The sequence below is a fragment of the Crocodylus siamensis genome, chromosome 14 (genome assembly GCF_052110815.1).
Source record: "Crocodylus siamensis isolate JL-2025a chromosome 14, ASM5211081v1, whole genome shotgun sequence".
NCBI classification, from domain to species: Eukaryota; Metazoa; Chordata; order Crocodylia; family Crocodylidae; genus Crocodylus; species Crocodylus siamensis.
In genome coordinates, this window is record NC_143408.1 from 11,225,493 (window position 1) to 11,241,606 (window position 16,114).

At 41.0% G+C, this 16,114-nt stretch overlaps 1 protein-coding gene across 2 annotated transcripts in view; it reads left to right on the forward strand.

The window, feature by feature from the left end:
• The window catches only part of SPPL2B (signal peptide peptidase like 2B), a 144,119-nt gene extending 129,039 nt beyond the window's left edge, over window positions 1–15,080 (forward strand). For both annotated transcript variants that reach the window (XM_090027849.1, XM_090027850.1), the window contains exon 15: window positions 422–15,080. In XM_090027849.1, the coding sequence (XP_089883975.1) occupies window positions 422–739 (318 nt within the window). In that variant the 3' untranslated portion in view covers window positions 740–15,080. The remainder of the gene's footprint in view (window positions 1–421) is intronic.
• Window positions 15,081–16,114: the final 1,034 nt, after the last annotated feature.

Genomic DNA, 16,114 nt, shown 5'->3' on the forward strand with positions numbered 1-16,114 from the left:
CAGTAGACAGATGAAACAATTTTACTACTTTAAACTGGTGAGAAAGACATAGCACTTGTGAGTGCATCAAATGATCCATTTTATGTTTTGTGCATCCATTTGCATCCTGCATAAGTGAACTTAAATCAGGGTACCTTATTCCAGAATGAAACCACTCTTAAATTACTGTGATTGGATATCCATTACCTGTATCATAGAGTGGACATATGGACCAATTATTACAAATCACTTTAAAACTCAATACATTTCCCCTATGTTTTCAATCAATATAATTGGTCAGTCTGCACCCTCAGTATGATGGCTGGTTTCCTGTAGAAACTAGCATGTTTTGATCAGTCACTGCTAATGTTGCCCTTAGTAGGAGTAGTAGCTCTTTCTTCTCACTTCCCATCATTCTAAAAAAAACAATTTTCTTTTACAGAAAGACCTACCTCATCCTCCTTTGGTGTTGGCTCCCGTCAGCTGTCCTGAACCCCCCAAAGATGTAAATGCACCAGCATCTCAACAAGAAGCAGAACAAATGACCAACCCCACACTTCATGCAAAGGAGCAAAGTAATGCTACCCTGAGTGTAGAGGAGGCCCAGAACCCCTCCCCAAATACTGGGGAGCTGACTGGTCCCAGCACACAACTAGAACAACCAAAAAATTCCAGCTCACATATAGAAGAATCAGCTAATCAAAACAAGGACAACTGTGAAAGCAGAAGTGTCAAAGTAGAAAAGAACCAGTTGGACTAGAGGATGTAATAGGAAACACTCTTTCCCCTCCCCCAATTTTTCTGCATAAAACCAGTAAGTAATTAGACTGGTTCAGTAGTGGTCATACTCGCTGAAGAACCTCACTGGGAATCTGATCGTCAAATTCAAGAATACTCTGCCTCCAACTTCAGATACAGCTGTGCACTTCAAACACCTTTCTGAAATATGGTGCTTTACCAAGGTTCTGATGTATGAATTTTAGTGATCATTTTATTAGTGGATGCCTTTTACCTGTTCCTATTTCATTATACCGGGATAACAGTAAGAACTTTTATGTATATGGCACTCTGCGCTTATGTGGCTGTGGTGCTGCTTTAACATAGTGTAGGTTAATATGGAAGAAAAGCATTGGACAAATCTGCTACAATGCAATGCTGAGAGGAAATAGAGTAGTTTTAGCACTTTCCCTTCTGAGACTATTTTCTACTTGTAAAAGCCATTGATGCAAGTGAATGGTTTAGTATAAACTTATGCTCCAGCAATGCTAAGAACTGGCTAAATTACGAGCCTTCTGAAAGGATTTATATTACCACGGTCATTAAATTCATCTCTTAACTTTTTGTTTGTTTGTTTTACTCCTAGGTATTGGGTTGGATTATAGTCTAGCTCAGCGGTGCTCACATTGTTGACCCCATGGACCAGATGAATGGCATGGAGCCAGTCCATGGACCGGGGTTGGGTTTGCACCACCTCCATGCACTGGGACCAGGCTCTGGGGCCTGTGCCACCCCGACCAGGCTGTAGCCCTATCCCAGTGTACAGGGGGCAGCACAGGGCCTGATCCAGCCTGTGGGCCATCCAGCTGATACTGGGCTCTGTGCCACCATAGCCCAGCCCCCATACACCAGTGTCAGGCCCTGTACCACACTGGACACGCGATCCAGCGCACAGGGCTCCCCACAGGATCCGGTTGGGAGCCCCGCAGGCTGAATTACAAAGTGCTGGATCCGGCCCATGGCCTGGGGATTGAGCACCCTTGATCTAGATTAAAAAGTAGGATGAATGGCTCTAGCAGAAGCATCATAAGCATTCCTATGAATTCTATGGCTGTCTTTGAAAAAGTATTGGTTGATTTGACTTTCCAGAGTTTGACACAATAGATACACTCATTATGTATGCTGGTTTAAAAAGAGAGCCCCCTGTTTGTCACACAGATCAGGAAATAATATTAATTAGTGGTTACAGAATTGTCTCTTGGGAAGTTTTAAAGACTAACTGATATGAGAAATTCAGCTATTTTTTTTGAGCCTCTACTTACACTTGTTATGAATATAGGTTTGATTTCTAATGTTAAAGAAAATAGTTTGATGTTCTCTTTTTCAAAGGAGCATGTGTGGTTTAACAGTTAGTTTGTTTGTATATATTGCTTGGATTTAAGAATTAGTTACAATTTTGTAACTGGTCATCCAGCTCAAGCCATATTTTGTCTTTATCCCAGGTATGACCCAAGTGTCATCTGCAAGGTTCTAAAATGAGGCAGTGACCATCTTGACTTGTCCTTGTGCTGGAGAGTGAAGGTCCTACCTTGCAATGTCAGGGTTGCATCTCCAGAATGAAGATGAGGGAAACTACAGTGTGTTCAGTTTTAACATAATTAGGCACAGTTGGTCTTAGCAAGTTGCCAGTATAGCTTGAAATATCCCAAATGTGGACATTTCTTAATTTCTGATTAATTTCCTTAGATATTAATAGTGCATGTGTAGAGGGACAGTTTAGTCAGATTAACATTAGTTTATATAAAATCAATTTTGCTTGAGAGAGTACTGAATCAAGGAAATTTAATTTATTTTAAGACATTAAATTCTGTTTTGAACTTTATACATTCCAGTCCATTAAAAACAATATCCTGAAAACAGAATGTGATTCGCTAACTCAAGTGGCAAAAGGCATCCCTCTGCCACTCATAAATACTACCCTTCTGAGCAAAGGTATCTTGCACAGAAGTGTGGCACTTTGAAGAGTATAATCTCAGTATTAATGTACAGAGCATTGCATTTACATTAAGAAGCTTCCACTGGCTTGTTGGGTCAAATTCTGAAAGACTTTCCTTCAGTATCTGACTGAGCTCTATCTCCTTGAAACTTAAATTTTAAAATGTGTTCTTATTTCTACTAGGAAATTACAGAAATTGGTACATTAGAAGAAAAAAAAACTATTTCTTTCATATGTTGTTCATAATACAAATGAAATAAAAGAATCCATAACATTAAAGCTCATTTGTAATAGACATTATCAAGTCATATTTATTGTGTAGTCTTGGCTAGCCTGCTTAGAAAAGATAATTTTACCCTTGCTTTTGAGAATTATCGCCTCAACTGTGTGTGCACTCCATCTCCTATAAAGACCTGAAGTGAGAACATTTGATGCTTTTAGCATACTAAAATACAATATTTCTGGTTCTAGAACGTGAACTAAAGTTATGAGTCCCATTCATTGGTGATTACAATATTGTATAAATCAAATTTCTCTAATACATTGGTTTTCAACCTTTTTTTCATTTGCTGACCCCTAAAAAATTTTCACTAGATATGCTGAGCCCTTTGGAAATTTTGAATTGAGGTGCAGACCCATTTAAATTGTAAGTGTAGGTAGTCACATACTTTTGATTGATCATAATTATCTTTCCCTTACATATAATGTGGGGACCCCCAGGGGTCCACAGACCACAGGTTGAAAACCATTTCTCTAATATATCTGTTTGGCCTCTGAACCCATGTAGTGCTGTAACAATCTTTGCCATTAGAGCCAAGGCTGCATTTTCTATTTTATTTCCTAAACAAAAAAACTCCTTGATGGGTTTGTCCCTTAAAATTCACTATTGGAAAGAGGTAAGAGTCTCAAAAGTATGATTTCTTATATAACAGCAATGTTGTCAGTCTAACAGCTAACTATTATTGAAAGGTACCTTTTAGAAGTTGCATTGAGGTGAGTGATTAAGGAAGGGCGGTTAATGCCTGAAAGCTTGTTTAACCTCTCCCCCATCTGGTCCAGTAAAAGATACTACAAAAATCCTTGCCTCATACATTTCCTGGAACATCACAGCTACAACAGTCTATCCCCTCTACTTATATTGGTTATAATGTTTATATCCTTCACGTAGCTCATTTTCTGTTAAGCAGCTATAAAAATCTGCTTAAAGAAAATTAAGAAATCAAAGAATTTACTTCCACATATTTGTATGTTTGCAGTTAAAAACACTTGTTTTCATTGCACAAGCTTTTATTGATCTTTACTCCTTTAGGATCACTGGCACAAGGAGAAAGGAAGAGACTTCTTACTGGCTCTGGTATCACTATGTTGCAATTAATACCCCAAATTCTATGTTCAGTTCCACTATGTAAATTTTCATTAAAATATTTTTAAGTAAAATGTTTCAGTATTAATAGGAACATCTATATCCTGCTTCTAAAGATGGCAGTAGAAATAAGCCACAAACCTTCACAAGAGGAGGAATTTAAACTTGTGAAACCACTAACATTGACTTAGTTAGGGGTGGCTCCAGATGGAGTGCAGTGGCCCTTTCTGATCAGTCCTCAAGAACAGCAGCTAAGACATTGTTAAGTTCCCCCAGGCAGATGAGAATTCCACATCCTCTTCCCCTCCATGCCCAAATGAATGCCCCCTTTCTTTCCCCCTACCCCTGTCATTGCCACTGTCCCCACTGACCCAGGAGTTGAGAAGAATGCCAGAACCCTTCTGCCCACTCCAGCCAGGCAGTGCAGGGGCCAGGCTAAGCCCAGGACAGCAGCAGCAGCTAACATTTTCCCTTCCCTGCCTAGTCCCCCAAGGTATTTCCCACCAGCACAGGGAGAAGGAACCTATCTGCCACCACCGCTGTCCTAGGCCAAGCCCAGCCCCTGCACAGCCTGGCTGGAGCTGCCCAGAAGTGGCTCTGAAGCTTCTGTCACTCCACAGGACAGTGGGGAGAGTAGCAGCAGGCAAGTGGGGGAGGAAAGAAGATGAGGGGCATGGAACAGGCCTCTGACCTGCTTTAGAGAGTTAAAAAAAAAAAAAAAAAAGTCCCTGTCTGCTGTTCCTGTAGTACTCTGTCCGCCCTGGTGCATGGAACTGGAAAGAGGTTGGGAGTTGGGGGATGTAGCCACCCCTGTAGCACCAAACTCTGCCTTGACAAAATCCTGGATATGCTTCTGCTTACAGTTAACTTGTGATCAATGAAGTCCCCAACCTGTAAAAGAAAAAATTAGAAGTTTTCATTCACTTTTCCCTGCATCCTTCCTACTAAGATTATGAATGGCATTTTAAAAATTAGATGACCTTTGGCTCTATTTTTCTTCCTCCTCTGCCTTAACCATCTCTGATTTCTTGTTATAGCTGATTTTGACATCTCAGCTAAACATTCCTTTTCTTTAGATTTTGCAGATTTTCTTAGGGTACAATATCCCTCTTTTTCCCTCACGTTCAAACTGTCATGCTTTTCTCAGAACTGCTTGTTGTCGTGATAAAGATTTGTTTTTGCACCCACGGTATGTAAGATTCAGATCACAGAGCTCCATTGTAATGATGGTAGTATCTGTTCTTTCTAAGTGTCTTGGAAGGGAATAGTATCCGGAAGATGGCAGAAAGGGCTCCAGTGATAATACTTCCGTTCCACATTACCAAGACAGTAGGAGGCAGAGCTCTGAGGATGTGGCTACATTCACTAGGCAACTAATAGGAAGACGATGAATGTGTTTGTAATTTTAATTTCTCTCTTTTACTGTCCTAGACGCTTTCATTGGCTTCTATAAAAACATAACACAGAATCGTGTTCTTGATTTGTTTTTCACTCTTTCATGTAGGGGCTGAAATGGAGTTGCTGCCAGAAACTCTTTCTATATGAAAATACCTAATATTTTTTGATATGTGAGTTTGTTCTTTCCTCCTTTCAGCTCCTTTTCCATCCAGGAAGAGCACGCACCAACTGCAGAAACTTCCTTAGCCTGACGAAGGGTTTTTAAACCCAAAAGCTTGTAAAACAGTTTTTTCCAACTATTTAAGTTGGTCTAATAAAAGATATCAAGTTCACCCAAAGAACCTTGTCTGCCTTGATCTTTAAAAGGCAGGCACGGTTCTTTGGGTAGATGTGATATCTTTTATTAGACTGACTAAAAGGTTGGAAAAAAGTTCTTTGCAAGGTTTCAGGCACAAAGATCCTTCGTCAGGCATAGGGAAACTCTTGGTGTTATATGTTCTCCAAGATAGAAAAGAAGCAAATTTACAAGCATGTCTGTGAAAATGCAAATCCCCAGATCAGTGGTTCTCAGCCTTATGAAAATCGAGGCATATAAAGCCTTGGGATATAAAGCTACAGTAACTATATATATTTTAATCAATTTTATTAATGACCAGGAAACAAAACTGAATGTATTTGCTACTGTTTTCCATCATTTATAATATTATTATTTCAGTATCATTGTTATTAAAGTAAATGGTTAGGCAGTTAACATGAACCTGACAGAAATGTTTTACTCCAAGTTTTGACTGCTACTGTGATGCATGCTAAGGGGGGCCAACCTGCAGCATGGGCACCACAAGGGGCACAGGCAGCCTCTGGGTTTAGCACATAGCATATTGGGGTGGGAAGAACAGGTAGAATAGCAGCAGATGTGGCAGGGAGCATAGGGATGGAAGCAGAAAGCAGAGCAGCAAATTGGGCAGAGAGTCCATGGCTAGGAATAGAAAGTAGAGCAGCAGGTTGGACAGAAGTGGATCAGAATGGCACTTAGGGAGAGTGGAGGGCTAATTTGTGGCACATCTGCCAAATGTTTGTCCCTCACCTGTGCATGCAATTTTAAGACTTTAACATTCTAAGTTTAATTTTCAAATACTCTAATGATGACTATGATATACATTGTCAAATCTTTTTTGTTTAAATTGAAGATCTAGGATGGATGTCATCTTAGGTTAACTAATTTATGAAGTATATTACAGGAGTGCCTTGAAGATCCCATTCAGAATCAGGACTCCATTATGCTGGGTGCTGTAAAACAACAGCCAATCTTTTGGCATAGTTTCCATTTCTAATACATCTTTTCTTAGTTCTTGTTAAATATAATTGTCTGACTTATGCCCTCATTTTTATATTTGTGTGTGAGATTAATTTTTTATCTTGTTTTTCAGTGGAAGCTCATGTTTTATGGACATGTCTTGCTTACAGCTTGTAATAATTTGTATTCTTTCTAAGATCCCTATTTTTTCCATTTTACAATGAACAAACCTGGCGATAGAACAATAAAGGAAAGTCTGTTAATACTAGTTTTACTGGAAAAGCTTCAGTCTAAAAAATCTTCACTCTTGGAATCACAGAGAAGTAGGGCTGGAAGGGACCTCCAGAGGTCATCTAGTCAAACCCCAGCCTGAGGCAGAATCATCCCCATCCAAACCATCCTATACAAACTAGGGCTGTGCAGAGCTTCAGTCACTGATCCGATTCAGAGGAAATTCGGCCCAATTCAGGAAAACCATTAATCTCTCCAAATCAAATCGCAAGCCTCCGATTCAATATAGAGAGATTTGACGATTCAGACATAGACACAGCTTTGTATGTTTTTTCTACATAACTCAAGGTACCAGGTGGCTCGTAGGCCTGTGCAAAGCAGCTCGTATTTGCTTCAAATTTGGATTCAGCCGATTCGGGAGACAGTGATTCAATTCAGTGATTTGAATCACTTTTCCAATTCAGTTCGGCTGCTGACGAATTTTCAAATCACCCAGGCCAGGCCCATCCCCTGCCCGCTCTCCCAGCCCAGCAATGGCTGCCCTGCCCACCCCAGCTCCAGGCTTTTTGGGAAAAAAAAAACCCCAGACTGCCAGGTGGGGAGGGGGCAGCGATCCCCACTGTCCCATTCTCCACGTGGGGCTCTGCATGAGACTCCTGACCGCCCCCCCACTTTCCTCCCCCACCCCTCCACAGGTGCCCTGCCCAGGCCAGCTCTGACCCTTTAAGAAGAAAAAAAAAAACAACCCTCACACTCACCACTCCTGACAGTGGGGGGCAATCCCCACTGCCCCACACCATGTGGGGGGCTCTGCACGAGCCCCCAAAGCCCCGAGGCTGCTGCAGGAGTGGTGAGTCCCAGAAGATTTATTCTGAATATTCAGAGAACTTTAAATTAATCTGGACCTTTAAGTTGGTCCCCTGATTCAATTCGGATTTGGAAATTCAGCCACCAAATCAGGCCGAATCTCCTCCAAATCAAAAGACCACCTGAAGCTTTGCACAGCCCTAGTGGCTCATGAACACTGAGATGGTGGGGTCGATGGAGCATCCTAAAGGAGTAAAGGGTGTCCCCAGCATGCTCAGCAGCGAACCCGTCCACTTCCGGGTCCACCACAGAGTGTGCAGGAACCCCCCCGCCCGGCTCAGTGACTGGGGCCTCATGAGTCTGGGGGGGGGGGCACCTGGGGTGCCCCCCATGGTCAATCGCTAAGCCAGGGGGTGCAGAGGGCTCCCGCACATGCTCAGTGGCGGACCCGCAAGCAGACCAGAAGTACTTCCGGTCCACCTCCGGGTCTGCTGCCAAGCACACGGGGCCCCCCGCACTCCTGTGGGATGCTCCATCTGCCCCATCAGTGTTCATGAGCTGTGCCTGGTACCTCGAGGAATGTAGAAAAAAAAACATATAAAGCTGTGTCTATGGCCATATCACTGATTCTCTGAATCAGAATCGAATCTTCAGATTTGGATTTGGCCAAACTGAATTGGGACAGTGATCCTAATCAGTGAATTGAATCACTGTCCCCTGAATCAGGCTGAATCCAAAACCAAATCTGAATCTAATACGGCCTGCTTCGCACACCCCTACTACAAACCCATTATCTACCTTATTAACAAAACTACAGTCAACCTTGACACAACCACAAGACATAACACCCTCATCTGCCACAGGTAAAGCAAGAGAGCCATGGTGACCAATGTCCTGCTGCTGCAAAAATTGTTAAAATACACTTGAGAAATCCAAGGAAGAGGGCCATGTCCCCCACTACAGAGAAAAGCAAACACCCTCACAGTTGGTATTAGTCTGACCATGGGGTAAAATTACTTTCTGACCCCAGATATGGTGATCAGTCTGACCCCCAGTACAGGGGCAAGGCCCTCTAGCCAGGAACCTCTGGGTTTAAGTCCAAGCAGGAGTTCTGGTGCATTCCAGTAAAAATCCCCAGCCTTGGCTGCAGTCAACACCCACTGCTTCTGAGGAAAGTGTAAAAAGAAACCCCTGACACAGCAGCAGGAGGGGAAAAAAATTACCTCCTGGTCCCATGTGGTAAAAAAAGGTTCATCAGGGCCCTGCTGAACAGAATTAAGACAACTCACAAGCTCTCTGACTGTTCTTTTGCTATCTCATCCCTAGTTTGTCCACTTCTTTATCAAAGTGAACTTTTTTAGGTGTCTGGTTGCAGCTAAATTTTTTCATGAAGACTGAGGGTAAGTAGGTATTGAGTGTTCCACCTTCATAGCATCTTCTGCTACAATGGCATTTGACTGTGGACCCACAGCTTCCTTGGTCTTTCTTTTCTGGCCAACATATTTATAAAACCTCATTTTCTGGTGTGGCTCCTTGGTGAACTGCCCATTTTGCCCAATGCCTGTGTGCTTTCCTTTTTCATCTGAGGCTCCAAGAACCTCCTTGTGCAGCCACATTAGTCTCTTACCATTCTTCTTTGGCTTCCATTGGGTCGGAACAGTTTCTCATTGGGCCTCCAATATTGTGCTTTTTAGAAGCAACCTCCACCAAGTCTTTCCTGTTGGTCAGGACAAGATCCAGGAAAGAGAATCCTCAAGTTGTATCCTCGGCCTTCTAGAACAAAGTCATCCACCACGCAAGTGGCTCAACATTTTACGTTTGGCTGTATGGTTCTTTCAAGAGGTGTCCATAAAACTGAAGTCTCCTATCAGTACCATCTCATAATTTTTGGATAGTTTTGTCACCTCCTTGAAGAGTGCCTCATCCACCTCTTGTTTCCGACTTGGAGGCCTGTAATCCCCACCATTATATTGGTGTTGTGTCATTCATTTTTATTTTCACCCGTATACATTCTTATTCTTCTATCTTCCTTCTGCACCAAGGAGGAAGTGTATGTGTTTTGGACTACAACGAGGGCATATTTAAAGTGAATCCAGCCTCTTTGTCTTTATGGCATTTCCAGCACGTTTTAAATATTCTACAGTACTACAGTAGAACAAATGGATTTTACTACATTGTTTTTATATAATAAATGCTCATGCTTTTATATAATAAACATTCAGTCTTTTAATGCCAAGATTGACCGGAGGGAGGCCTCCCTAACTTTGATTTAATAATTTTGTTTTTAGTAGAGAATCTGAATTTTCTCTTTCCAATTGGAAGGCACATAATATCGTCAAAAATTGCCTTTGTCTTGTCTTGTTTTGTTTTGTATGGTGGGGGGAAGGGAGGTTGATGGGGGCAGGGGGGTTGTTTTTTGCCTCCAAAAGATGTTGGGAGAATTTAAGCAACAGGAGAATGATGGCTTTGTGTCACTGTACTACTTTTGAGATCTAGGTTCATATACCAGCTGAGGCACACGTCCTTTGTGACCTTAAGCAAATCCCTTCTCTGTCCCTCATTTCCCCATCTGGAAAAGGGAGATAATGGTTCCTTTCTCTCTTCTGTCTTGTCTGTTTCTATTGTAAGCTCTTCAGCAAAGGGACAGTCGTTAAAGGACAGGTCCTATTAGGTTACTAAGTGTGAAATCTATTCCACTCCGCTGAAGTCCCTGAAAACATGTCTACATTTTTAACTCTATCGTCTTAGCCTTAAGACTAAATCACAAAAACAGTGAGCGGCAGGACCTATTTGTCTTGTATGCGAACTATTTTACCATTATTTGATCAAAGTGGAATCACATCTCAGTTAGGCACCTAATAGGTGGAATAAGAACTATCCTTTAGTGTTTTTGTACAGTGCCTAGCATAATAGTGCCCTATTCTTTATTGGAATTTCTTGGTGCTATTTTAGCACAAAGAACATTTAAATGTACATGTTCATCAAAAATTTTACACAGCAAGTTTGTCCCCATAGATGTGATTTTCCTTTCTCAGAACATTTGTCTTTGGCTCTTTCTTGTGGCTGGCTATGCTGCCAGTGACCCATGCTATTTACCAGTGTAGCTGTGTTCCATAATCTGTCATCCATCATTTGAAAGAATTACATCTAACAGTCTCTTTCCAGCAGATTCGTAGTATGAAGTTCATGTGTTTTTGCTTTCTTTGCCAAGGTGAAGATGTTATTTAATGTTTATGCCCCTTTCACACTATTCTACTAAAGTCCCTATAGCATTTGCTTAAAACACTGTTAAATGTGGCCAAAAGGGCTGGATTCCATATTGCCTCATCCACCTGATTGGCATGTGCATAGCTATGTAATTGCATCTTATGTCCTTATATACAGTTTGGGATTTTTCTTCACCCTATTACACCTGCTAGAAATAACACTGAGAGCCTTTCTACCTTTTATTCCAATAGTTTGATTGTTAGGTAACTTGCCTGGAGAGCAAAAGGCCCTAGTTCTAAGAATGTTTGAACCTGCATCTCCGCAAAGTGCTCTGGCCACTAAACCGTGGGTTACCATTGCCCAATCCCCTCTCCAGTGGTGAGCAGCCATTCATTTCCTTGTAAAGGATTTTACGAACCATGTCAGCTGCTGTCAGGTAGCTAAAACAGCATAGATATTCCACCCGAGTTAGTGTCTCCCTGTCTGAAGGATAGTAAATAGTTCTTGAGATTGATACTTAGCTCATGGTTGAATACCACTGGAGAGAACTTTCACGTGCTAACAGTCAGTACGTCTTTACTTGTTCCAGTTGTGGTCATTTTTTCAGCAATAACTGTTTCATTGGTTGTTGATTCCAGAGAGCCTCTAATGCATTGCACACCATAACTCTCAGATCTGAATACTTCTACAAACTACCAGAGGTGGCCTCTAGCACTGAAAAAAGAGTTTTGAATCTTCATTGTACCTACCTTTCACATGTGGATTGCATGGTATCTGCATATAGAACAAAGTTAAACATGTTCATCTGTAAAGGCTGATCCCATTTTCCTAATGCAGTTTCACAAAAAAGTACTTGGATTTTGTGTATAGGTGGCTGTGGTTCCTGCCAGATTACTGTAGGAGTGGGGAAAGAAAGTTTGAATAAATGGATAAAGTAGGCATTTCAGGGTGAAATAAAGGTTATTCTGACGGAAGCGTGTCAAGGAGCATAAACACCACAGAACAAGAGCTAAGCTTTAACTTGCATTCTGTATTGGCAATAACATTTTAATGAAAAATGTCATTGCACCAGAACAGTTTTCTGTATTGAACAGTTTTGCAGCTTTCAGTGTGGATTTAGACCATCCTAAACCATTTCCCTATTGATTCCTCTGCCATTATAATGGTGAAAGAATTGAAGAAAAAAGATAAGAATGTCTGTACATTGTTTGGACAAAGCCAGCATGGCTTTATCACAAAGCTACTTTGGATGTGGAGCAAATGAAATAGTTTAGACTGTCACAGATCAGTTTTTAAAGGAATTAAGAGACAAAAGCCAGACATAATTGTATTAAAATGTTTAAAAAATGATTTTTTACATTTCTTGGGGTGTTTTTTATATTAATTCCTTTTGGGCTTACCCCTGATGTGACTTAATGCATAATCTGTAGAACAAAGCATGCCTTTGTAGAAGGGCTTTGTAGATGTCTTTAAAATAGTATATGCACTAGGTTATGAAGATTGTAAACACATAGGCTGTGTCCCCATAAGTGGGGGCATGTGGTTGCCATGGGGGAAAAAATTGTGCTGCTGCTTTTTGCCTTAGTGCACACCACTGCACATCAGGCGCCTCGGCTGGCCGGAGCAGCCTAACCCTGGGTCCTGGGGACCTCCCAGGTCCCCAGAGGTGGCGATCTGAGTGTGCAGAGCCTGGTCATCACCTGGAGCGTGGCTCTGGTCAGCCGGGCTCCAGTTTCGAGTGGCCACATGCGCCACCCTGGGTTTTTCTGGTGTGGGTTTTTTGACACTAGGATCTCATGTGCAGTTTGCAGCACTGTTGACCGCATGTGCATGCTCGTTTAGACATGCCCATAACGGGTATTAATTTCAGTGCCTGGGGATTCATACACTTAATTCTGTATATCTAGACATAAGGAATAAACTCTAAGCTGTTCTTCCAAGCTATCCTGTAGCAAGTTATGATCTAAAGCTACAATACATTTTTCTGTTGTGAAATCTTTTCTCTGTGTTTTGTTGGAACTTGCTTTAAAAAGTTGCTACAAGAGCTGGCCAATGTGGACAGAGTAAAACATTAAAATTCTGTTAAAATGGTGCTCTTTACACACTCAGCAGCACTGCAGTGTTAACTGAAACTCTGGCTATGGAGCATAGATTTCATAGACATCAGGGCTGGAAGGGACCTCGGGAGATCATCGAGTCCAGCCCCCTGCCCAAAGGGCAGGAAGTCAGCTGGGGTCATAGGATCCCAGCAAGATAAGCGTCCAATTTACTCTTGAAGGTGTTCAATGTAGGTGCATGAACCACCTCTGATGGCAGACTGTTCCAGACCTTGGGGGCTCGGACAGTAAAGAAATTCTTCCTTATGTCCAGCCTGAAACGGTCTTGCAGGAGTTTATGACCATTCGACCTAGTCATCCCTTGGAGATGGGACCTAAAAGACTGGTGAATCTTGGGGACAATGTAACATGTTATAAGTAAGGTACTTTTGTTATTCTTAAGGCATACTGATAACAATATTTTAATCTGATTTTGATCTTACACATTTCACTGACTTTGACAGCCAATGAGTTAATCATGTTTGTACAAAAATGTATTTGCACAATTTTAGTCACTAAAGATCTAGGCAATGTCATAGTATAATAGGTCTTTCTTCCCTTATACGTAAGTAATCAGCAAGAAATTTGGAAGTTGTTGGACAGGGAATTGCAAAGTGAGTGTAAGACTAGTTAAATTATATATAAATAGTTTTCTACAGAAGAATGCTATTAACAAATGGTATAAGAAACTTTTACTGGCAATATATAATAAAGAAAATGGATGGGTCATAGCCATAATGTAACTTTTATCCTCCTGTCCTTAACAATAAAACACAGCCATTGCAAAAAGATTAAAATGTGTTTTCTCCAAGTGGTGAAAGCACAAAACAGGTCTTCTGTTGGATGTTTCCAGTAACCACTACTCTGTCATAACTGTACTATTTGCATCAACTCTGTAAATCAGTCTGAGGAATTTTTTGCCATATGAGCTTTCTCAAAGCTCAAATTACCATTTCGTGCTTCTGATATTAGCTAGGACTGTACTATTTTGTTTTCACTTTCACAGCATATCACAATATATTTTTTATATATGTAAATACATTGCAATACATGACATTCCAATGACCAAATGTTGGTTTGGTTCCTTCTGTGATGTTAACATGAAAAATGTGTGTTTCAAAACTAATAATAGAGGGCTGGAGGCAGGGCTCTAAATTAGAAATATCCAAAGGGGTTTTGGAGTGCCATTTTACTGCTACCCTAGGGCAGGGCTGGCCAACCTGTGCCATGAGTGCCACGAATGTTTGGCACGCAGAAAAGCAGGGAGGGGACAAGCAGACAGCAACAGGTAGGCCAGGTAGCAGAAAACAGAGCGGCAGATCTGGCAGGAGAAGAGGAAGGGAATCAGAGTGGCGCTCGGGAGGGGTGGGGCTAATTTGTGGCACATCTTCCAAGAAGGTTGGCTCCACTGCCCTAGGGTCTGGACATATATACATTTGTAGCTGTTTATAAAGGGGAGGGCATGAAACTGCTGTTATGCTGCAGCTCTTACATCTACATGAGTCTCAGGCAACACAAGCCTAGCAGAACCACTCCAGCTGTAACCCTGCTTCATCCAGGGTCAAAACTGGGGAAACTGCACTTATTTGTATTACTGTGGGCAAATGCAGATGTAATGATTACAGTGTAACAGCTGCTTCAAGGTCCCAAGCAGTAGCTTCCCCTCTGCTTCTGAAGCCACTCCAAGTGGGCATTTGTCCAGACCCCTAGAAGGTTTATTTCAGGCAGGCAGGGATGATGAAGATAAATGTAAACTTGAAAAATTACGATTATTTGTGCTGATCCAAATAAACCTATGTGTTTTTTTGAGGATGCATTGGGAGAGTGGGAATTTCTGTTGATTTTTTTAAATTTTTTTATTTTGTTTTGGCTTTGCTGGTTGCATTTTTTTTGTTGCTGTTAAAAGAAAATTGGAATTCACTTTCATTTAGCCCTGTTTAGGTTACAAATGTAAATATATTTTTAAAACTGTTAAATAAAATTAACTTTTGCAGTGGAGTTTGCTTAATTATTTCTCAGTCATTGTAAGTTTTAAATTCAGTCGTTTGATGCTTCTTTTTGTTCTTTGCACTGTGACAATACAAATTGACTCCTCTTATTTAGAAGTCAATTCCAATAAGCTTAGTCCTTTAAAAGAATTTTGCTTAAAATTATTCAGAGTGGTATGTAATATTTCATTTCCAAGTTTATGTTCATAAATAATCCAGTGTACTGCCATACTACAATATTTTTAAATTTCTGCATGGATCCACACAAACCAATCTGTTTTCCCTTTCTAGCTCCTGAATTACTGGTAACAATTGCACGCATAAGATGAGCTGTAGTGGGAAATTCAGTCCTATTTTACAGTATGTCCTATCTTCAGGGAGTTTTGCTTCTTTTACTGAAAGGCAAATTTCTAAACAGAATGCATCTGCTGAACTCAAAGGAAGTCATGTATGCAGCTAAAGATGGCGATGAATGGCATAAGTAAATATACTCTTTTCGCCCTTGTGTCTGTGGCCCTTGTTTTTCAATTCAGGCATATTTAACCTTTACAGATTAAATGTAGTACAAGTCAAAAACTGAAAATGGTTCTTGTATTACCTGGTTTTAAAAATGACAGCAAGAAAGCAGCAATTCTATTCAAACTGTTGCTGGGGGACTGAGACAGGTACTTCCATTCATACAAAGACGACCTAAAACCAGAAAGACTGGTTTTGTGGAAATAAAGAATAGAGTAAATATTATGATACAACCTGTCGACAAAGACTAGTTTCAAATCTCTGCAGTAGTTCTAGTTGAAGGGATTATTACAGTAACTGCTCGTGAAACTTGCATGATATAAAATTATGCAGAATTTCAATCACAAAAATATTTTAGGCTAGAAACAGACTTAGCATTTGTCCTCAGACCGGTTATACCTCGATTTGTCCTGGATTCTAAATGCCACAGGATTGCCATGTACATACATCCCGCTTCCAATTAGTTCTCAGTGGGTGCAGCTACGTGTGCGCTTTACTAATTAGTAATTAGTGCCACAGTAA